The 25,041-nt window shown below is 39.4% G+C and overlaps 1 protein-coding gene across 5 annotated transcripts; it reads left to right on the top strand.

The window, feature by feature from the left end:
• Positions 1-329: 329 nt before the first annotated feature.
• Positions 330-25,041, top strand: LOC18428079 (RNA polymerase II transcription elongation factor). Of its 5 annotated transcripts, none has more exons than XR_016047044.1 (5): positions 330-598; positions 1,208-1,536; positions 4,998-5,194; positions 5,369-5,411; positions 23,814-25,041. XR_016047044.1 is itself a non-coding variant. In XM_088855111.1 (5 exons), exons 1-5 carry the CDS (start codon positions 469-471, stop codon positions 5,799-5,801), a joined length of 564 nt encoding a protein of 187 aa, XP_088711237.1. In that variant the 5' UTR covers positions 330-468; the 3' UTR covers positions 5,802-5,881. The 5 variants fall into 5 exon arrangements, 2 of the variants coding, with proteins under 2 accessions (XP_088711237.1, XP_006837183.2); XR_016047043.1 differs by lacking the exon at positions 4,998-5,194 and adding an exon at positions 5,646-6,753; XR_016047045.1 differs by lacking the exon at positions 23,814-25,041 and adding an exon at positions 5,646-5,672.

Below are 25,041 nucleotides of genomic sequence, written 5' to 3' on the forward strand. Positions count from 1 at the left end.
AAACTCCAAATATTTTTTTACTAAAATATTATTTTTAGTTTTAAAAATTCATTTATTTTGTCATATTCATGATCTCCATTTCTATATTAGAGCGATTACATGTCCTAAAACCTTAAGTCTTAAAATCCATCTTAAAAATAGATTTATTAATAAGCCCGCATTTCTACGTATGCCGGCTTGGCCGCATAGAAACCGGGTCCAACATTTGGACGGTTAGTTAAAATTGTTTTTTGGATGGTCTTTAAGATGGACCGCATATTGTAGAAATGCTATCCAGCCCGGATGAAAGAATTTTCCTTTACATTTAGACATACATGCCTAGCGATGAAGAGGAAGAGCAGAGAGGCAAATGATATTCATATCTAACCCCGTATTCCCGAAGCCTTAACCTAACCCTAGATTTTCAAAGATAACCCGCCATTAGAACGCCTGGTAGAACTTACTTGAATATTCTGTTTTCCCAAATGAATGATAGTAATAATGGCTAACAGGGAGAACAGAGAGCCAAGCACTGCTCCTCTACCTGATAAATGGTACGACCTAACCTTGGGTTCCTCCTTCAAAGAAGGCTCGACTGCAAAATTCTGTACCCTAAGATGTAAGTAAAACCCTAGAAATGCATTTGATTTTGCCTTTTGTTGCGTACAGACTCATCCACTAAAACAGTGTCCCTGCTTATCCTTTCTCTTCTATTCCATTGTTTCAGTGTTCCTTTGAACTTTCGATTTTTCAGGTGGATATAAAATCCGTCAATCCATCAAAACATGCTTTCCCCCTATTTATTTATTTATCCAACTGGTTTAGTGTCCCTTGATTATTCCAATTTTTTTGGGTTGAAATTAATCGTCATCCATTAATAAAAACCCCCTCATATTCTTTTCCCCCTTTTTGTTGAATTGGTTCGATTTTCCACTGCATTCCCAATGCTCTTTTATATACTTAATATTCATCCAGTAAACCAAGTTTTTTTCCCTCTTCATATCCTATGTTTGGTTTTCCTTTTAATTTCAGTTTTTGCAGGGGAGAGTAATTTTTATCCACTTTTGTCTCCAAATTCCCCATTTTACTGGTTCATTTTCCTTTGAATTTACCCCTACTCCAGTTTCATTTTAGGATTATCCATCATTAGAAGCTTCATTCTTTTTCTTCTGTCTCTTTGTATTAATTTTGTTTGGCTTGATTTCCACTGAATTCTTCGTTGTCACAGATGAATTCAAACCAGCTTCAATCGACAAAAATCAGGCAGGGTCGCTTCACAAGAAAAAGGACAACAGGGTCACAGTAGAGTTTCCGAACAACCAGCTTGGGAAGCCAAATGTCAAATTTGACGGCAGTATTGAAGACTGTAAGGATAACGAGGCAGTGTTGTTCTTCGACGGGCATAGCTTTCGGCTTGAGCGATTGCATCGAGCAGTGAAGCGATTGCGCCATGTTCGCCTGCCTGGAGAGTCTTCTTCCTCTGCAACTGGTGTCAACTCCATTGGAGGAGGAGCTCCTGCACCATTGATAAATAAGAATTTACTACACCCTGTGCCTGTGAGTGTCACTTTTATTTTTCTTTCTTGCATTATCAATGCAACCTCATTATCATTTCAAAAAAATCAATGCAATCACATTATGGTTAATAATTCGCATCATCATCTTCAAAGAGTCTCTAAAATATGACTACCGGTGTCGTTTTTATTATGGGAAAGCATTTGGTCTGCCCAAGGGTAGATCTCAAGAGTATAGGACCTCCCCATTTGGGCGCCATAGGGGATTTATTTCTCCAAATTTCACACATCTTAGTCCTAACAAAGATGATCGTAATAAAAATTGGGGAAAAACACTGGGAAACTAGTTTGTTGTAGGAGAGAGAAAATGCAGTGAATACGGGGATGTCCATTTTAGGAAAAACATTGGCGTTGGATCGAGGCTCTAAGGGGATTCATTTAACACTATATTTTGGGATTTCCAATCATTACCACATGAATAATTTAAAAGAAAAAAAAATGATTTTGAGTTCATAAAGCGTAAGATCTAGCTTCCCATAAAATGGATGGCCTATTGGGTTTTGTGGCCATTGAAAGGCCTTATTATTGGTGAGACCACGTTGATTTGATTGGGAGCCTAATATGGGGAAATGACATCTGGCAGGGAAATGACATCTGGCATGTGAAGCCTACCTGGGTCATAGTGCCCGGAGCAAAGCGCATTTCATTGGATTGGTTTATGGGTGGTCTTTTATGCTTGTAACTATTAGTGTTTCATGACTCTCATCTGACTTGCCCTGAGGTTTGTGAGCTATACCTGTATGGCTCTATGACTATTTTCTAGAGTCACAAAACCCTAATGTAGCCATGGGCATATGGGCTTTTAGCCATGCTATGTTACAATTTGAGTGTTCTTTAGGGGTCATCCTCCATTGAGGTCGGAGATTAATGATTCTAAGTATTCACAGAATATTCAGCATGATTGGCACAGTATATTCAGAATATTCAACACCTGTTCCGATACTTTGAAAAGCTCAGTTGAGATTCTCCAATAATATTGGACTAGTTTGAATACTGGTGGAGAGGGAGATATGAGGAACAAGAGATAATGGAAAATGTTATTTTGTTACGTGGATTAGAGAAGTTGAACCATGGTGTCTATGTGTAGTAAAAATCTCACATGGATCTGTATTTGCAAGTTTGAGACTTGTGGAAATTGCTGAATGCAAGTTGCATTTGAGGGTCTTCTTCCAAAAGCGATGCCATAGGGCAGAAAAAGAACCTCCTGTACCAGAATATTGATCAAGAGGGTATTTGGAGCTTGTCCAATATTTGGAAATGCCAAATGTTGTCTGAAAGTTTCGAGCTTATCTGCACTCACATGCATAAATTTTGGGACATCATAAAACGACATGGCCAAGGAGGTCAATTGCGAGAGCTTTGATGATAAGCTGTTCATTCGTATTTGTTATACTTATTTGACACGAACTGCATATTGGTGCTTTCCAACATGCTATTTTTTTATTTTTATTTTTTTCTATGGGGGGTTTGGGCTGCTCGAAATCTGCCCTCTAATGATGCCATGTTGATTAGATGGAATCCAAAAACAGGTTGATATTCTTGTACTTGTGTAATAATGTTAAAAAATATAGTGATTGTTTTTTTCTACTGTCGTCATTTGTGGTGGCAAAATACCATATCGGGCACACTTCCGATTTCTTTAAGTTAAATAATTTTAACAATATTTGACTTCATCACTCCCTAAACTGAAGTTTCCTTGCACTCCAGCTTCACCTCAAGAATAGGAATCTGGAATATGCACATATAGTTAACCATAAAAACAAAAAAAGGATACACACATATGGCATATGGGGTTGCTAAATAAGTGTCCTTAATATGAGCAACGTGTAATCCCAGAGAAAGAAATTGGCCTTTTCTGGTGGCCAATGTTGTCTTAAAGTTCTTATTTTTTTGGGCTGGTACAACTTCCAAGGCTCGCCATTCACAAAGAGTCATGCGCAGTTATGACCGTTTCATTTGAATTTCTAATGAATTCTTACATGAGCTTCATATATTATTGTTTATGCACTAAATGTTTTATTTCTTTTGTTTGGGATGTGCATATTCATGTTACATACTGATGTCCTACACCTGGGAGTAGGTCCATGTAGATACAAGGAGGTACGAACACAAGATGCTATGGCGCAATCATGACTGAGCCTTTTAGATCTATGTTTTCTATGTGTCTGTCTTCATTATGCTGCTTGTCATGGGAGGATACCTATATGACACACTTCCCCTTCTTACGTGCAATGTTAGGGCTTCTCCTCCTAATATCTTCTCTCAACTCTACTCTACTGCCACTTGCAACTACAGTTGACTATAGTTGGCAATTTCCTCTATAGAGCTTCTATAAATGTATAAATGAACTCTCTCTCTCTCTCTCTCTCTCTCTCTCTCTCTCTCTCCTTTTCATGGTGCAGCTCTGAGAACATGGTGTGGGAGAATTTTACCTTTTCATGGTGCAGCCCTGAGAACATGGTGTGGGAGAATTTTGTCCCGACTTTGCTTACATTTCTATTATTGCATATTAGTAAATTGTTACATCCTTCTACAATACATTGTGTGGAGGAAGCCTTGACCTGACCTTTCTTACTTTATGTTTTTGATCTTCGAAGATGGCGATTGCACCAGTTGCAATTGCTGCCTTCACTACAATTAACACATTTGCTACTTGGAGCTTGGGTAATCAACAACCTCTTTCTGTTCGGAAAGCTTCTAGTTGCAATAGATGCCTCCCTCTGAGTATCTGGAATTGACACTCTGTGACTTATGCTGCAACCTGTTATCTCTCTCTCTCATACATACACACATTTATACATGTGTATCTTTGTGCCCTAAAAATGCTTCTATTCGCCTAGGAATGGGAATATACCTTCCTGACAAAGCCTTTTCAGAAAAAATTTCCTTATAAAGGTAGCTCATGTGTTCTGAGATTCTGAGACTTCAATTTAGCCTCCTCGAGAGGCCTTTCTGGTAGAAATCTGAACTGACAACGATTAGATTGAACCCATTATTTTCGGCAAATTGACCAATTGCACTCGTTGCCCTTGGAATTTTGCAAATATCCCACTATTGCCTACTGTATTAAGTTTTTGTATGTGCAACCATCTTGTCTTTGGACTCTTTCTGGTTGTTTCTTGAAAATCCAAATGAAAATGCAAGGAAAAATGTCATTTGGGTCTACTTTAAAAGTGTAAAGAAGCCCGCCCTCAATTTTGAAATATAGTTTAAAGTGTGTGAGACATTATGATTATGTTATTTTAATTTTTCCTATTGCAGCAACTATCGTTTATTACTTTTTCCTGGTTTCTTTTTTCATTCCACATTACTTTCAAGTTGATTAATTTTGGTTTCCTCGATATTGTGTCACTTAACGTAATTCTTGTTCTTAATTATGTCTTCTATAAATATAACTTTTTTCTTTAGTTTTCCTTTGATGTATCTCCATGCTTTTGTTTGCAGAAAACACCACAGCATATTCAGTTTGTCATTTCATGATGTGTTTTTTGTGCTTATGCCCAAGCATCATTATTACGAGTTGCATAAGAGATTGACACTGAAAGCCAGAATCTGGATAAAGCTAAATTTGGCAGACGTGATCTATAATATGATTGGATTATGCATGCCTTAGCGAATCAAGTGGTTTGGGCAATGTTTTGGTAATTTTAAAGTGGGATTGTTCTTGATTTGATGATGTTATGGATTGTATATAGTTTTTTTCTCTTTATTTTTATTTTATTTTTGTAGCAACTTATCATTGTGATTAGAATTTGGAAGTTAATGTTTCTGTTTCATGGTTGAGCTAAAACTTTTTATTGCATTCCTTGATACAGGTTGCGGTGGAGCGAATAGAAATAGGTGAATCAGAACTCCCAGGTAAACTTAGTTTATGGCTTATGACCTGTAATATGAAGCTCGCATTAATTTTTTTTGTTTGATACTATTAATGCATGTGAATGGGGTTTAGTGATGAAAAGAGAATGCATGTTTTATGAAGTTTTGGTTGATATTCAACAAGGTTTGGTTAATATCTTCCCTCTTGGAACTCTTGTGATATTGGAATATTTTTTTAATTATTGGTTTCTTATTGTTGTTTTGGTCTGCATGCAGTGAAAGAACCCCACACCATTCAAACTGGTTTGGTACTTGATTTGTCTCTCCTGATTAATTCCTTAAATAAGAGCCTTTTTCTTTTAAGTACTACTGTACTATATTCATCAAACAACTAAAATGCAGGGTGCCTTATCAGATGGCATTACATGTTAGACACGCTACTGAAATCCTCAGAATCTCTGTAAGCTTCAGCTAAGATATTTTTCATACAGGTTGCCACTTGATGTAGTTCACTCACCTTTTAAAGACAATATTTAGGATTTGAAAGTCTCAACCTGCACCAGGTTGAAGTGTCAAGGAACTGTGCACCTTAGTCCATCTGAATAATGTGAAGGACTTCTGACTCAAACAATGATATTGCGTTGATAATGGCGAACGTTCTGGGAACTTTCAATGCTATTAAAGGGTCTCTCCTTAATGAGATCTATCAATCGTACCAAGAGGAAGAATCAAGAGACATAAAGAAGGGTGAAAGATGCAGGAGTGTCAAAGCTATGATGAGGCCTCATAACATCCTGAAACAGGAAGAGATTTATTTATATCAAAGATCAAGGGTCGAAGGGATACCCCAGGAAGGGGATAGAAGTACCAGCTTCTTTCATAAATAGCTAGCTAGCTAGCTGCCGTTGCAGGGCTAATACTCTTCTCCAAATCAGGGAATATAGATGGTTCTAGGATTCATGAGGAATCCTCCCCCCTCATCCATTAATAGGGTGATTAGTAGATCTTTTCATAGGCTATTTAAAACTCAAGTTCAGGGTAAATGCAAATTGGCTAGCCACTCCTTTTTTCAACTGCCAAGGCACAAGGCTGAGTGGGCGGAGAGACATTTCTTGAAAGAAAAGGTCTTGCAAGCAGTCAAGGATTTGGGAAGGGACATGGAACCTAATCCAGATAGATTTCATATAGCCATTTTTCAAAAACTATGGGAGGTCATTGCCCTTGTCGTTCTTGCACACTTTGTGTAATTTTACTGTTGGGGTTTGGTGAACAGGAGTCTGAAAGCCATGTTCATTACCCTCATCCCGAAGGTGGAGGAGACCGGAGATTTGAAAGACTTCAGGCAATTAGCTTGCTGAATGTCTTATACAAGATCCTATCCAAGGTACTATTCTCACGGCTACCGTCGGTTTTAGAGTTTTTTTTTGAGAGAAAGTTAACATTGTATTACTGAGATTTTTGTGTACAGGAATTTGTAAGTCCGAGCTCACCCGCTAGGGGTGGATCGGTAAAAAACAGTCAGCGTATCATATACAAAAAAAGGGCTTATAGATTCCACCCGATTTAAGGATTTACATGAAGCTTTCAAAAATTACAAAAATTCAGGAGGCCTAAAATTGCAACTAATACGATATGTTGGAGAGCTATGCCAAAGGTCCTGTGCAAAAAAGGAGTCGGCCCCAGCTTGATCTTGTACTTGCAAACTAGCTCCTCCCTCTTTCGCCAAGTGATCTGCGAAATCGTTGGATGGAGTATTGTTCTCTACCTAGGGTGCTTTTGACAAAGACAAATGCATCATGGACGTAGCTCTTGTGGCCCATGAGATGATCCATATGAGACACCTATCCAAAAAGCCCTGGGCTGATCTTAAAGCTTGTTTGGGACAATGCCTACGGTCACGCAGACTAGGGTGTTCTTGATGAGGTGCAACAACTAATGGGCTTTCACTCTAAGTGGAGATCTTTGATAAAAGGTTGTATCTCATCTTCCTAGTTTTTGGTCATCGTCAACAGGTAACTTACAGGCTGCTTTCCAATGTTTAAAAGACTTTGCTAGGGGTAGCTCCCTCTACCCCTCCTTTTTCGCTATCATGCAAAAAATCTTTAGTGTGGCTATAGCGAAGGTGTATGATTCATTGTTATTTGGATCAGACTTGTGATCGAATCAGTGAGGGCACTGGTCCAGTCAAACCAGTTGGAGACTGGTTCATCTGTTAGATTGGTCACATTATAAAATATATAAAAAAGGATAGATGTAAAAGAATGAAAAAAAGAGAAAAAAATATAAGAGAAAAAAGTATAAGAAGTCATTTTTCCCAAAAAATATCCATGAAAATAAAAACTAAAAGATAGATAAACACCTAATTTTTTACTTCATTATTCACTAGGATTATATAGATGTCCATTTTTTTTAAATACCCAATTCCATTGGTGTCTTATAATAAAAATAAAATAAAATAATAGTGAAAACCTTAAGTACAAAAAACCTAATTTTTATACACAAAATCATGCATATAAGCAAACTAAGCTAAAATCAACAAGAAGACACTAAATCAATATAAAAACGTTTAGATGATTCAAAGATACAATCTAATGCATTGTTTTTTGGAAAAAAGGGTTAAAAAATAATTTCTTGCATAAACCCTAGACAACCAAATTTTTTTTTATATTTTTTGCAAATATAAAACAAGCAATAAAACAACAGGGGATAAAAGACTTATATGGATTTTGATTTAGTGTGGATTGATGGTTGGAATCACATCAGAAAATGGCTGGATTTTCATCTAAAGCAATAGGGATTTCAAATTGCGAGGTCTCTCTTTCTCTCTCTCCAAGCATCTTTTCTAACCCACAAACCCTCCCAAAACTTTAAATGACCAAAGTGCCCCTTACTTCTAAAAGCACCATAAAACCCCGAAAAAATGCTTTTATTTTTTCTTTGACAACAATTAATGGCTTGGGGACTTTTCAACCCCCATGAGGACTGGCCATTCAGTCTTGGACCTGCTGATCTGCCAGTCCAGCCTGTTTCTCTAGATAGGCTAGTCTAGAGGGCTGGATCATACCAGTTTGGCCACCCGACCACAGGTCCAATAGTTGTCTGGTCCTATTTTAAAAACATTGACCTGATCACAACCTTACCAAGGATGCAAGGCATTTAGGGGTGACCGTGCTATTTCTCACGTACAATATGCCAATGACACTTTTAGTCCTTTGTGATGCTGACTCTATTCAGGTAGGTAAACCTTGTCTGTTTCTTCGTTGTTCCAAAGTCTCATGGATTTCAAGTTGAATATGATAAAGACGGTGATGTTTGGAATTGGTGTACCACCTGACTGGAAAGTGCTTTGGTTAAATGGTTGAGACCAGGTGTTGACAGGCTTCCTAGCAAATATTTAGGCCTCCCTCCTTGTAGAGGCACACTTCATAAAGCACTGTAGGATATGAAAGATTTGACTGAGGGCTTGGTGCTTGGAAAACTAGATTCCTTCCTTTTGGCTGGAGAATAACCATCATCAAGGCAAATTTAGCCAACGCTCCTCTATTCCAGATGTTGTTCTTCCAAATTCCAGCAGCTGTTTCTAATTGTCTTGTACGTTTGATGTGAGATTTTTTTTGGTCGGGAGCACGTGGCTGCCATAATTTCACTCAGGGAAGTGGTAACAAGTTTGCAAACTGAAAATAGGAGCTGGGGCATATGTAGCCTAAGAGCTGCCAGCACCGCCTTACTAGGAAAATTATGGTGGCGGTGTACAAACCAAGAGGGGCATCTTTAAAAGCAAGTTGTGCCACACAGATATGGTCTTGCTAGTCCCGCTGGCTGCCCAAGGGTGCTGCCAGTGCTTATGCTTTAGGGGCACGGAAGGGGATATCTTTGGTATACCAGTTTTTTCTTTCAAAATTCCAAAAAAAGTTACGGAGTTTAGAAAGGGGGATACAATGTGATTTTGTAAAGATTTTTGTGAGTTTGTGACTCCACTTTGGAGTTGGCCTACGCCAGACTGTATTCGGTTTCATGGGCCACAATGGTTGCCCATTATTATGAAAGTGCAGTAGAAGAGGCAGTATGGACCTGTCACACCCCAAGTTTACTAACATCCTTGAGGTGCGATAGGCTATTCTTATGCTATATATATATATATATAAAACAATATTCAGAATTTCTACTTATGTATTGCACCAAAATGGATTTTTCCATTACTAAAAATTTGTACAAGTTCTACTCACAACTAATATTAATAGGAAGGTCCATTCAGAAGTTTCCCAACTGTACAAAGTACACTTTCAACTTATGTTAACATGAAGGCTCATACATTTATAATTTTGATAGAACAAAAGTTACAAAAATATTTGATCCTGGTTACAATTTCTCCCAAGCTACTCCTGTTGTACAATGCATGATAAGGCTGCCATTACTCTGAAAAGAATTCACAACAGTTTGATGAGCTTGACTACTCAATAAGTGACCATCACTATCCAAAATTCATAATTGGAAAATGTAATAGTTTTTAAAGGAATGCATATTAAAACAATATGAAGAGGAACATACATGAAGAACAATTTTAAGTTCAGAAACACACAATTTAATACAATCCCAAGGATTGAGCTACATACAAACACTTTGACATAAATGCATAATTCAAGAGGTTTCACAAAATAACATACTCACGTCCCAAGTAGGTCACCTATATACCCCACCAACGTCCTAGATGAGTCCACTTAATCCTTGCAGGTCCAATCATACCTCACTGGAGTACCGGATGAGTCCACTTAATCCCTACCAACGTACCGAATAGGTCCACTTAATCCCTGCAGGTCCAATCATACTTCACCGGCATACCGAATAAGTCCACTTATTCCCTATCAGCGTACCAGATAGGTCCACTTAATCCCTGCAGGTCCAATCATACCTCACCGGTGTATCGGATGAGTCCACTTAATCCCTACCGGCGTACCACGTAGGTCTACTTATACTTAAATTATCTCTGAAACTCTTTAAACATCAGAAAACAGCAATATCATATATTTAAAATATCATTGAAATCCTTAACGTGAATTCACTTGAACCAATTAATAATAATCACTTTCATTGAAATATCTATAAGTAGCTAGTTAAACATTTTGGGCAATAATTTCAGAAAGGTAGCAGTTCGTAAAGACATTATTGAAATGTAGCATGATAGACAGTCTAGTATCAATAAAAGAACTCTTATGGGAACTCAAAATTAAATACAGAATTTTCACAATTTATGGGAATGCAAATAGGCAAATAATCATTTCACAGGAATAGATAGTGTTCAGACGGATAAAATACAAATAAATACAGAAATGCGTGAATCTTACAGTAGTGGCAATACTACAATCAAGTGCAGAAATATCAATTTTTCGAATAATGATTTTATAGGAGAATGAAGTCATTTGCACATGCATTTACAGTGTCTAAATATTCAAAACAATAAAAAGAAATCTCATAATTTTACTAAAGAAGGAATTACCAGTTTTACTTTACAAGAAAATAAAATCATTTACGCATAACACTTATAAAAGTGATGTATAGAATATCATAATTCTATTAAAAGCAGACTAATTTTCAGGAGAATGAGGTCACTTACATGTATAGGTCACGAGATGGGTATATGGCTACTGCGATTCGAATTTGATTGAGATTACTGGCGTTCGGCTAAAGGTGTGGGACAAGAGGCCAAATGAGTTTTTTTTTGATGGAGAGAGAATATGTTCATAAGGGAGAGGAAATATTACAAAATCATTAAAATAATAATATCGTTATGAGAATATAATACTTTGTGAGTATGTTATTCAAATTATGAGAGGATGATGCGTGAGAATGTCATGAAAATGAACATACTATTATAATAATATAATATATGAGAATGATATGGCAATGAAAATACTATTATGGGAGTACTTTGGGATTGATAATCATATACTAAATGGGGATGATATGAGAATAGTATCATGTATGAGGATGGTATGAGAGTGAAATATTATAATCTAATATATGCATGACATGAGAATAAAATACAATGATATATGGGAATGAAATCATTATACTATAATATATGAGAATGTCATGAAATTAAGACTACTATTATAAGAAGGTAATATTTTATAATAATGAGAACATCATTACTATCATTATGAGAGATAGATGATGAGGAGAGAGAATAATAAAAACTATTAAAATTATGCTCATGATGAGAGTATGATGAAGGAGAGAGAGAATAATGAAAAGTATTAAAATTATGCTCATGATGAGAGTATGATGAGGAAGAGAGAGAGAGTAATTGAAAACTATTAAAATTATGCTCATGATGAGAGTACAATGAGGGGGAGAGAGAATAATTGAAAACTGTTAAAATTATGCTCATGATGAGAGTATGATTAGTATTATAAGAGATATGATGGAGTGATGGGAATGAAAATTATTAAAATTATCAGAAATTATGAGAGCATGACAAGATGATAATAAAAACTTATTAAAATTACACTATTATGAGAGCATGATGAGATGATAATAACAACTTATTAAAATTATACTATTATGAGAGCATGATGAGATGATAATAACCACTTATTAAAATTACACTATTATGAGAGCATGACGAGGGAGAGAGAGAATACTTGAAATTGAAATGAGTGAGAGGGACAGAAGGAACTTACGTAGAGAGAAAGAAAGGTTCTCCTATTTGAGAGGAGAGAGAGAGAGGACCAATTGATGCTTTGTTTAAACGGGCCAATGGGGTATTTATTAGGGTAAGGCTTAATTACACTTGACGCATGACATCCATGTGTCATTTTTCTTATTTGAATAATAGCTACCATGAGACACTTCATCATGATGATGGCCATCATGAGACACCTCACCCTAGTCATGAGACACTTATATTTTATTTTCCTTTAATTTATCGTTTTTTTATAATATATTAATAATAAAATAAAATAAAATAGTAATACTAGTAACAAAATAATAGTAATAATAGTAATAAGAATAATAGCAATAATAGTGATAATAAAGTAATAATAGTAAGAATAATAAAAAATAAATAAATGAATAAAGGCCTAAATTTAATTGATGGTCTATGAGGTTACAATACACCATGGGACCACCATTATACTTGCACTTTTTTTGCATCAAAAAAATTATAAATTAAAGGAAAATGAAATATGAGGTCTCGTGATTAACGTGAGGTGTCTCATGATGACCATCGTCATGATGAAGTATCTCATGGTGGCTATTATTCAAATAAGAAAAGTGACACAGGGATGCCATTTGTCAAGTGTATATTAAGTCCTACCCTTATAAATACCCCATTGGCCCCTTAAACAAAGCATCAATTGGTCCTCTCTCTCCTCTTAAATAGGAGATCATCTCTCTATCTACATAAGTTCCTTCTCTCTCACTCATTTCAATTTCAATTATTCTCTCTCCCTCGTCATACTCTCATAATAGTGTAATTTTAATAAGTGGTTATTATCATCATCTCATCATGCTCTTATAATAATGTAATTTTAATAAATTGTTATTATCATCTCATCATGCTCTCATAATAGTGTAATTTTAATAAGTTTTTATTATCATCTCATCATGCTCACATAATTTCTCATAATTTTAATAATTTTCATTCCCGTCTCTCCCTCGTCATATCTCTCATAATACTCATCATACTCTCATCATGAGCATAATTTTAATGGTTTTCAATTATTCTCTCTCCCTTATCATACTCTCATCATGGGCATAATTTTAATAGTTTTCAATTACTCTCTCTCTCTCTCATCAGACTTTTATCATGAGCATAATTTTAATAGTGTTCATTATTCTCTCTCTTCTTCATCATACTTTCATCATGAGCATAATTTTAATTGTTCTCATTATTCTCTCTTCCTCGTCATATCTCTCTCATAATGATACTAATGATGTTCTCATTAAGTCTTAATTTCATGACATTCTCATATATTATAGTATAATGATTTCATTCTCGAATATCATTGTATTTTATTCTCATATCATGCATATATTAAATTTATAATATTTTTCTCTCATACCATCCTCATATATGATATTATTCTTATATCATCCCCATATATTATATCATTGTCAATCTCAGAGTATTCCCATAATAGTATTTTCATTTCCATATCATTCCATATATTATATTATTATAATAGTATGTTCATTTTCATAACATTCTCACGCATCATCCTCTCATAATTTGAATAACATACTCACGAAGTATTATTTTCTCATAACGATATTATTATTTTAATGATTTTGTAATATTTCCTCTCCCTTATGGACATATTCTCTCTCTATAAAAAAAAACTCATTTGACCTCTTGTCCCACACCTTTAGCGGAACGCCAGTAATCTCGATCAAACTCGGATCGCAATAGCCATATACCCATCTCGTGACCTATAAATGTAAGTGACCTTATTCTCCTGAAAATTAGACCTCTTTTAATAAAATTATGATATTCTGTACATCACTTTTATAAGTGTTATGCGTAAATGATTTCATTTTCTTGTAAAGTAGAACTGGTAATTCTTCTTTTAGTAAAATTGTGAGATTTTCCTTTTATTGTTTTGAATATTTAGACACTGTAAAATTCATGTGCAAATGACTTCATTCTCCTATAAAATCATTATTCGAAAAACTGATATTTCTGCACCTGATTGTAGTATTGCCGCTACTGATTCATGCATTTCTGTATTTCATTGTATTTTGTCCGTCTGAACACTCTCTATTCCTGTGAAATGATTATTTACGTATTTGCATTTCCATAAATAGTGATAATTCCGTATTTAATTTTGAGTTCCCATAAGAGTTCTTCTATTGATACTAGACTATCTATCATGTTACATTTCAAGAATGTCTTTCCGAACGGCTACCTTTCTGAAATTATTGCCCAAAATGTTTGACTAGCTACTTATAGATATTTCAATGAAAGTGATTATTACTAATTGGTTCAAGTGAATTCACGTTAAGGATTTCAATGATATTTTAAATATATGATACTGTTGTTTTCTAATGTTTAAAGAGTTCCAGAGATAATTTAAGTATAAGTAGACCTACGTGGTACGTCGGTGAGGTATGATTGGACCTGCAGGGATTAAGTGGACCTATCCGGTACGTTGGTAGGGAATAAGTGGACTTATTCGGTATGCCGGTGAAGTATGATTGGACCTGTAGGGATTAACTGGACCTATTCGGTACGTTGGTAGGGATTAAGTGGACTCATCCGGTACTCCGGTGAGGTATGATTGGACCTGCAGGGATTAAGTGGACTCATCTAGGACGTTGGTGGGGTATATAGGCGACCTACTTGGGACGCGAGTAAGGTGTTTTATGAAATCTCTTGAATTATGCATTTATGTCAAAGTGTTTGTATGTAGCTCAATCCTTGGGATTGTATTAAATTGTGTGTTTCTGAACTTAAAACTGTTCTTCATGTATGTTCCTCTTCGTATTGTTTTAATATGCATTCTTTTAAAAACTATTACATTTTCCAATTATTAATTTAGGATAGTGACGGTCACTTACTGAGTAGTCAAGCTCATCAAACTATTGTGAATTCTTTTCAGAGTAATGGTAGGCTTATCATGCGTTGTACAACAGGAGTAGCTTGGGAGAAATTGTAATCAGGATCAAATATTTTTGTAACTTTTGTTCTATCAAAATTGTAAATGTATGAACCTTCATGTTAACATAAGTTGAAAGTGTACTTTGTATAGTTGGGAAACTTCTGAATGGACCTTCCTGTTAATATTAGTTGTGAGTAGAACTTGTACAAATTTTTAGAAATGGAAAAATCCTGAATATATATATAGTGTATAAGAATAGCCTGTTGCACCTCATGAATGCTAGTAAACTTGGGGTGTGACAGGACCCCTCGGTTTAAGAGGTATCTTAGGGACTTCAAGATCTTATTTACCTTTTGAGCACCTCAAACGACACTTTTATCTCTTGATAGGGCAGGGATGGTATGGGCTCTGATCTCATTGCAAATTGTCAGTGGCTTCCTTCTTTCAAAGTGTACCCCAATGAGCGTATCCTACTCCCCTAGTCACCCACAAAAGCATGGTTGCCCTCCACACCACCAAAGGTTCAAGCCGTCAGCTTGGTGGTTCTGACCAAGCGAGCCTTTTGCACTCAGTTGCAGTGTAGAGGGTCCCTCTACCAAATCCTTGTATCATGTGTAAGAGTGAAGAAGAATCGGTCGACTATTTGTTCCTACACTGCCTGGTAACATGCAAAATTTTGGTGTCAATATGTGGTGGTATGGGTGGGATTGGGTCACCTCCCCTCCTTTAACATCCTTGGGTCTATTTTTTGTGGAGAGCTATGATTGTAGCAATGATTTGGAGCATATGAATTGAATGAAATACTTCAATTTTGGAGGCATGTATGTCCCATACAATGAAAATGGTTTACAAATTTGTCAATAATGTCATTTTCTTGGATCGGAATCATAATTCTTTCTAAAGCTTCTACGTGAAAGAAGCTTAATCATACCGGAGGCTCCCCACCAAGTGATGCCAACCATTAATGGCCTATCACAAGCCTCCTCCCACATGCCAATTGCATCCCCTCTTTTTTCAAAATGGTTTACGAAATTGTCACTAATGTCATTTTTTGGGATTGGAATCATAATTCTTTCAAAAGCTTTTACGTGAAAGAAGTTTTAATCATATCGGAGGCCCCCCACCATATGATGCCAACCATTAATGGCCTATCACAAGCCTCCTCCCACGTGCCGGTTTCATCCCCTCGTTTTTCAAATTGTCCATTGCCTGCTAGTTGGTCATCCCCTCTTCAATGGCCACCTGCACCTGGTAGACATGTGGCTTCCACCTCGTCCTCGTAGCTTGCAGATTTCCCACCCATCCAGCCGTCCAACCCTAATCGCGTCCCCCCTCCACCCCCTCCCCCCCCATCTTCTTTCAGTGAACAATTGGCACCGCCCCTTATAGGCCTTTCCCTCCCCCTGAGACCAACTTTATCGACACCCTTCCCCATTCCTTACCTTTCTCATCCTTGATGTCCTCTCCCTCTACCATTTCTTCCCCTCCTCTTTTACCAGAAGTAGATAGCCCCCCCCTCTTCGGTCTCAATGGCTGCTTCTGTTCTTGTTGCGGATTTGGCAGTACTTCCCAGAACCCCTGTTGAAGACCTCGCCGACGCTTCCTCTTTGCCTCCCTCCACCCCTTCCCTTGCAAAGCTTCAACTCCCAAGTGAATCGCCTGGCCCCACAACTCATGGCAAAGTCAGCCTGTCCACCCTCTTTGACTTCATCACCTTTTCCCCGGAACCACAATCCCTGGAAGCGAAGCTGTGCCCTTCTTTGGCGAGCCTCTCTTGGACTCACCAGTGACTTTGGCGTTCCCCTCCTCCGCGACTGCCTTGGCACCCATCTTGGTTCCCCTTTCCCCCTCTCTTCCTCTCACCCTCTTGCATCAGCCTCATTCGGCTCCCCCTTCCCCCCGCCTAAACTTCTAACACCCTTATCCTATCCCCCTCGATGTGTGCCCCACTCCACCCCCTTTTGGTTCTCTTCGCCTATGCCCCCATCTTTCCTGTTCTACCCCCATACCCTCTCTATCTTATTGCCTCCCCCCTCCTTTTCTTTTTGGAATCCCTTGTTCTCTGTAATCCCCTCCCTTTCTCCCCCTCTTGACCCCACCCTCTCCCCACATTTGTTATCACACCCTAATTCTCTTGCCCCTCTGCCCCTTCCATCCCCTCCACCTCCCACGTCAGCCCTTTCCCACTTCTCTCCTCTCTCCTCGCCTTTACTAGCATATAACCCCTCTCCTGGCCTTACTCTTGATGCCCCATCCTCCACAGGTCAGATCCCCTCTAGCTCACTAGAGAGCTCAAGCACGCTGCCCATGCCCTACTTCAGCTACATCCAGCTTTGTCGACAAGGTAGATGACGCCCAAGGCAACATCCTTCAGGTTATGGAAGTCATAGGATTCCGCTATGATGGCCCAGAGGAAGACATTAGAGCTTTCATTGAGGAAGACGTCACGGCTCACATAATGAACCAAAAGCCCCAACAGCCCTAAACCCTTAATCGTGTGCTCATGCGCCTCACGACATGGACTGCCGCTTCAACAACAATGGACACCTCTGCTATTCTGGCCATGCCAGTAGATCAGGCCCTTAGGCGATCCCCCAGACTGGCCACCTCCTCCCGCAGCCTCCCATGAAGATTCTCACATGAAATGTGAGGGGCCTAGGTGAGTCCCAAAAATGCCTGGTTGTTCGCCAATTTTACTCTCTTCCCCACCCTTCGTCAAAGAGAGGCAAATCCTTGACTAGGCACTGGTCACACATGATGTTATTCACTCTAGGCACCAGTCCAACGTGCTAGGAGTCATCATCAAGATTGACTTGGAAAAGACATATGACCACATTGATTGGGCTATCCTTGACGAAACCATGGCCAAATAGGGTTTGGATGCCATTGGAGAAAATGGATGAGGGGTTGTATCTCTCACCCTTTCTTCTCGATTCTCATCAATGGCACCCTGTAAGATTTCTTTCTTTCTTCTCGAGGTCTTCCTTAGGGAGAACTCCTATCCCCCTTCCTATTCGCCATAGCCGGAGAAGTCTTCAGTAGGTCACTCAAAAGGATGTACCTCCATGGGCTGGTAGATGGTTTTTAGCTTGATAGCAATGGCCCTATGACAACCCATCTTCAATATGCAGCCAACACACTTTTGTCTTGCAGTGCCAATCCTCTCCAGATTGATCATCTGCTCCTTTTCTTTAGCTGCTTTGAACTAGCAATTGGCTTTGGGGTCAATATGGCCAAGATGAGGATAATTGGAGTGGCCACCAACTAGCAGACCATCAATATTTTGGCGGCCAGGAGGGGATGTGGCATTGACTTCTTGCCAACCTCTTACCTTGGGTTGCCATTGTGTAGTGGTAAACCCAAGATCGCCCAAAGGAGTCACCTCTTTGATAGATTCGACCGAAAATTGGCTGGGTGGAAAGGCTGCTTTCTCTCTGCAGCGGGCCGCCTCACTTTCATTAAAGCAACCTTGTCCAATGTCCCCATCTTTCTAATGTCCATTGTTCACATCCCTTCTCAGATCGCCTCTAGGCTTGAATAACTGATGAACAATTTTCTTTGGTCCGGGGTCGGTGATAAGATGAGATGCCATCTTGTGTCTTGGGATAGAGTTTGCTGTCCTAAACACCATGAGATTAGGCATTTGGAGCCTGAAACTGTGCAATCTAGCCCTCATGGGCAAGTGGTGGTGGTGGCAGTTAGCCACCCAAAGTGGTCACCTGTGGCAATCTGCCATCCGCCACAAATATTGCTTGCACCCATCTGATTGGATGCCTACCTGCAACCCAATATGGTAGGGCCTCAGTTACCTGGAAATCCATTTTCCGCAGCTTGAACCCCTTCAAACGTTTGGTTAGATTTTGGCCCCGGAGTGGATATAGAGCGACCGACCTGTGGATTGGGGATGTCCTGCTCAAAGACTAGTTCCCTCACCTCTTCTTGGTGGTCCGCGACGCCGATGTCTCAATTGCCCACTCTTTCCGTACTGTTGGGCTATCTAGATCGTGGTCTCCTGATTTCAAGAGAGCCCTCACCGATGTTGAGATGGATGAATTCCTAGAGCTCTCTTCTTTGCTGCAGCCCACTTTCTTTCCTCTTCATGGGGAAGGCAGGCTCATTTGGTCCCCCTCGGCAGCTGGCATTTTTCAGTGGCCTCATTCCATCTTATAACCTTCTACCCACCCTAATCGTCTCAGCCCCTTCCAACCTTATCTCGTCAAAGGTCCGTTTCATTCCCCCTCGCCTCCATTTGTTCATGTGGTTAGTGCTTGCTGAAAGAGTCCTCACCCTAGACCTCATTCAAAGAAGAGGGGTGCCTCTCCCTAACAGATGTGTGATGTGCCGAACTGAGGCTGAGACCAACTCACATTTATTTATCCATTGCGACACGGTCACAGAACTCTGGAGAAGCATCCTTTAGTTTTTTCACTATACACGGGTCACCCCTAGGTCGGTCCTCCACGTACTCTCTTCCTTTTCTTTTGGCCCATGGGCCAAATCTAGTATTCTCCTTTGGTATGCATCTGTAGCGGCCACCTTGTGGGTCATCTGAATCGAGCGCAACAATAGGACTTTTTTTATGAGAAGTGTCCTTGACCATTACCTTAAAGGCCAGGGTGAAGGAAACTATGATCTTTTGGGCTCTGGATCACCCGACCTTCAAACACTTCTCCCACTCTGACTTCATGCTGAATAAGGAGTTAATGTTGCTCCTTAGACTTTACTGGATCCCTCCATCTTCGTTTTGGCGTCCCCCCATTCTTGGCCAAATAAAGCTAAACTTTGGAGGTTACTCGCTAGGCAGGCCTGCGGGGATTAGAGGTACCATGAGCGACTACGAGGGTCTAACCATCTTCTCCTTTTCTAGAGCCATTGGGGAAACTGACTCCACCATAGCTGAGACTTTGGCCCTCGTAGAGGGAGTCAGGATCCTCGACTGCAGTTGGGAAACTTTGTTGCTCATTGAGGGAGACTCAAATGTTATATCATGGGCCTCTGGCCAAGCCCCTACCCCTTGGAGATTGGCCCATGTTTTTGACGAGACCGAACATAGATGCAGGGGCTAAGAGTCTCATGGAAACACGTTTGACGCGAGGCGAACGCATCTGTAGAAGCCTTAGCCAAATAATGTGCTAATCCCAGATAGAGACTATTCTCTCACCCTTGACTCTGACGTGCCCTTTTTTGAGAGCATTAAGATGTATAGACATGCCATTTTTTGAGAAGCATGAACGTTGTCATGTTTTGTTTTTTTTTTAGTAAGGTTAACTATTATATTAATAATATCAAAAAGTACAGACTGAAGGGGTTCCTCGAGGGGAAGCCCAATACAACCTGTAGGGGTTCAGAAAAGAAAAAGAGCAGTTCTAGTCCCTAGGGGTCAACTCTTGGGTTCAATAGCACTTTTGTAGCCCCGGAGTGTTAGAATAGGCTCCCTCCTTGGCTAGGAGGTTTGCATCCGAGTTGACTTACTGATAGACATGGCACCATATGATTGGAATCTCCTTCAACCACCAAGGAAGACCTCCAATTGTTGTTAAAACTTTTCAAGCCTTTAAGCAGGGCACTTGCTTCAGCCAGGGTAGAGTTTGCAACACCGATAGTGTAGGAGAAGGCAAGCAAAGTATGCCCCCCACTGGTCCTAAAGAGGCCTCTCTGGTCCTAACGAGGTCTCCAATTCCCGAAGGGCCAGCGTTCCCAATGGACCAGCTATCAAAGTTTAGTTTGATGGAACCTAGTTTCAATGGCTTCCACCAAGATGCCCGTGAAGTTCTGGGACGCGACGCAAAGAGAAGGTTTTTCCAATTCCTATGGAAGTCAGTAAAAGAGTAGTCATAAAACAATTTGTGGTTGGAAGCCCAAAGGGGCACTAAGTTCGTGACTTTGTTAGCCAACACCGCTATTAAGGATCTCGCTCCGCTGAAAATTCTGTGATTTCTTTCAATCCATAGCACCCAAAGGGTGGCAGAAACGGATGGCAGAAACGGATGCTTTCCAAAGCTCTCGTCCTGCCCTAGGCCAAGGCGAAAAGAGGTAGGCTTGGAACAAATGTGGGATTGAGCTTGGGGTAACCCACGAGTACTGAAAGAGGCGTAATACAACTGTCCATAAGCTTCTAGCAACCCACATTGGAGGAACAAGTGAGCATTTGTTTCCTCCTCCTCCAAGCACATTGCATATCTATTGGGGCACTGCATTCCTCTCCTTTGGAGGAGGTCCACCGTCAACACCTTCTCGTGAATCGCTATCCAACAAAAGACTTGGATCCTAGGGGGTGCAAAGGTGTTCCAGGCTTTAGATAAAATGGTGGGACAAGGGCCAGCAGCTACGGGGTTCGACAAAAGGGTGGTGTAGTAAGAAGATACTGGGAAGGTCCCCATGGGGGAAGGTTCCCAAATGATCCTGTGTTCACCTGAAACAGGGAAGAACACTGATTGGAGGATTATTGCTAGGGCCCCGAAGTCATCAAGCTCATGGTCATTGAGAGCCCCCCTGACATTTGGCGATTAGGTTCGAAGAGCGCCTGCGAGACCAAAATTTTCAGCCACAATCGAATGGATATCACTTGCTAACCGATAGAGGTTAGGAAACTGTTCTCGCAATGGTCTGCGGCCCACCCATTTATCATCCCAAAATAATATCCTTGACCCGTTCCTTGGGCGAAAATGTATAAAACCAGAGAAATGTTAATTGCACCTTAAGACTGATCTCCAAAACCCGGAGATGGCTCCATTAATCCTACAGGTGGGAGTCCAGTGATCGACCCCATAGCAGTATTTATGCAATGCACAATCCTGACATTAGCTAATTCAAGAGTACTGGAAAAGAGTTGCTCATAGACTAACTACAAATACCCATATACAACAATGGATGAGCGCAATATGGTACATGGGACTTAGAAGAACATGACTAAGAAATACAATAAGAGAGAAGATTCCTTGAAGAAAAGGTATTAAAGGATGCAACGACGTGGCTAAATATCAAGAACTCAACCCCAGATGCTCTGGGTGCAGAAGGGAATCATCGTCGTCAAAGCTTTTTCCCAACTAATTGGGGTCGATTACACGAATCATGGTCCACCTTCAGGATTCATGATAAGTTTTGGCAAAGTTTTACGTTGGCTGCCTATCTAACACAACCCAGCATTTTTACCCGAACATGGGACGGGTTAAGGGAAAGTTTAAGGTCCTCACCCTTCTTAGACCATGGGTGCGGAAGGGAATAGATTTCCTTAATCATGGATTTTAATTGAGCCAAGGTTAAAATCCAAATTATGTGTTGGTTGAAACAGTGTATAAAGGGCACCCAAAACACCTAGGTGGTGCCCTGAGACACCAAGGGATAGTGGCGCCCCTCTTAAATGTGAATATCAGAAACCCCAATTTTACCAGTTAATGAAACCCTAAATTTTTATTTTTTATTTAAAAAAGGATAAAAATAAGTTTCATTTTTGTCTATCTATTGATTCATAGTGTCACTTTTGTACAAAACCCAAGTTATCTAATCCTTAATTTTCATTTTTGTTGATCTATTGATTCATAATGTGAATTTTGTATAAAACCCAAGTTATCTAATCCTTAACTCGTCTACTTGGATGCTCATATGTAGTAGAAACATATTTTTTGTTTAAGAACCCCAGTTTTCTGATTTCTGAGTCTTTCATCATTTGTTTATATTTATAGTATTCATTTGTGGTGATTTGTAGTGTAAAATTCTGTTCTATGGACCTTTTGATGTATTTACAGTGTAAAATTGTAAAGATCCCTTATTTCTGTCTTTGAGATCTGATTTTGTTTACATTATGGATATGCCCCCAACTTTGATTGAGAATGAACACTTTCAGGCTCAGCACATTTTTTGTGTTTTTGAGTAAAAATATGGTTACTAGGCAGAAGATAATGTTTGGCCCAACTCCCTTTTTCCTGTCTAGGGGCAGCTCATGCATGATGCTTCATTTGGTCCTGATCAGGCCACTTGAAACGGGTAGGATCATTTGGGAAACCTTCTTATTCTTGCCTCTTTAATCAGGTTTCTACACGTCTTTATTCGACTATAACCTGATTGAACTGTCAAGTCTGATTTTGTCTCCGTTTGGAGTGTCTGTATTGTGGTTGTGACTGTGATATACTGACTCAACTATGCCACTCCTTGGGAACACTAAATCCGTGAGGGACCAACCTCAATGAAGCACCCTCAAAAAGAGGTGCACTATGCATCTGGAGAAGATTGTAAACTTTAAAAAGCAGACAAAAGCACAAGAATATTCCCTCCTTCCATTTACATCATTGTAACAAGGGAAACCATCTTCTCAAACTAACACTCCTCAAGGGCTTAGTCATAACCGTAACACACCATGGCATACCATTCTAGATAGTCCACATGAAGTGCCAGCCATGGTCAACCCACTCTTGGTTAATGCTCTGCAAAATGATCTGCTTGGACTTCGGATGTTTTGTAGAATAATTATCCGCTTTCAAATAGTGGTGGTTTTGTGAGTGGTTGGAATTGGGCCATAGCAGGTTCCTACCATCCACTTGTGGAACTCTGCACACCAAACTAGTCCTTAAAAAACACATGATATTCTTAGTATTGTTTGGAAGAATCAGTCATTACCTATTCATGTTTCATTCATATACTGGTGATGTTCGTTCATCTAGAGTCTCGTAAATCCATTTAACCTTTTAATTTGCATAGATGCCTAATATATTTGGAAATGCCTAAATCCTAATGTATTTGTAGTTTTCTAGTATAGAGCCTTCTTGTGACGAATCCATGTACTTGTCTATCTTGAAAATGTTTGAGAAAGAGAGAGTAAATCGGTGAACATCTTCATCTTTTCTCCCAGGTGTCAAGCCCACCACTAAGTTCAATGATCATATCAATGCTCCAAATCTGTTAACGACATCCCCTGAGGGCCTAAAGAACAGTGACCCAGAGGAAAATGTGGATTTAATATTCGATGACAGTGACGGAAAGAATGACAAAATGGAAGCTATTACACAAGATGCCAACCTTAACAATTCCAATGCCCATAATCAAAACGATACAGATGATGAGATTGCAGATGTGGACTTGAGTGATGATGAGGCTGACAAGGGGCCTAATGCAGCAGAGGCGCTGAGGGCCCAAGTGTATGCAGCTGAAGAGAGTGAAGGAACAAGCTCGAGTTCGAGTGGGAGTAGTGGAAGTGGAAGTAGTGGGAGTGGGAGTGGAAGCGGGAGTAGCAGTAGTAGTGATAGTGAAGGTAGCGATGATGATTCAGTCAGTGTTGGGGCATAATCTTTTTTTTCTTCTTCTTTGTTTGGTCAGGAGTCGTGATGTGATTGAATGAGCGAGAAGTGGGGGATTTTCTTAATTACCTTTTCTTTGGGAAGTTTTGGTGGGAGTGTAAATAGTATATCTATATAGTTTCTTCTAACTTCTTGTATATGAAGTATGGGTGGGGATTTATATTTTTTGTTTTTGTTTGGTGAATGGTGTGTGGGGAACTTCTTGAGAGGCGACCTAGTCAATGATGCTCGACTTCGAGGTTTTGATGGAAGTCATGCACTAGTGCTTGTTTAATGGTCCATTGTGTGTGGGTGTGATGTTTGAAAGCTCATGCAGATTGGAGGGATAGAGAATTGGGCACTGAATGGGACAGAGCAACCTATTTTAAGTTGTAATATGAAGCACCTGGTAAATTTTGAATGAGGCCATCGGATATCTTGGTCTTTCTGGCGTAAATGATATAGTAATATCTCTCTCTCTCTGACTCTGGGTTTGTGGTTCTTTGAAACAGAGGTTAGCCATCCTGGGAGCTTAATAATGATTTTTGTCCGTTGCACACCTGCAAAAGGGCTCGTTCTTTTGTTCTATCTTGGCAGAGTCACAAATGATAAGGGTTTTGAGCTCATATATTTAACTATTTATTTATGCCTGGTTTGATGAAGTCTGCAAAATGTTGTTTATGTAAAGCGGAACTTCATGGCAAAAATTGGAATTTCCATTTATATGCTGTTTGTCCTGCATGGGAAACTAGATTCACTATTTCACATAAAATTTGCAATAATGGACCTCCATCTGCCATGTCA

Source organism: Amborella trichopoda, chromosome 13 (assembly GCF_054954075.1).
Source record: "Amborella trichopoda isolate Santa Cruz 75 chromosome 13, AtrichopodaSantaCruz75HAP2 v2.0, whole genome shotgun sequence".
NCBI lineage: Eukaryota > Viridiplantae > Streptophyta > Magnoliopsida > Amborellales > Amborellaceae > Amborella > Amborella trichopoda.

Bases quoted from the DNA above. Each gene is read 5' to 3' on its own strand.
- LOC18428079 (XM_006837120.4), top strand. From the start codon at position 469: ATGATAGTAATAATGGCTAACAGGGAGAACAGAGAGCCAAGCACTGCT. The intron at 1,537-5,368 runs GTGAGTGTCACT...TCCTTGATACAG, and splicing joins ATTTACTACACCCTGTGCCT to GTTGCGGTGGAGCGAATAGA. The intron at 5,412-23,813 runs GTAAACTTAGTT...CTTTTCTCCCAG, and splicing joins AGGTGAATCAGAACTCCCAG to GTGTCAAGCCCACCACTAAG.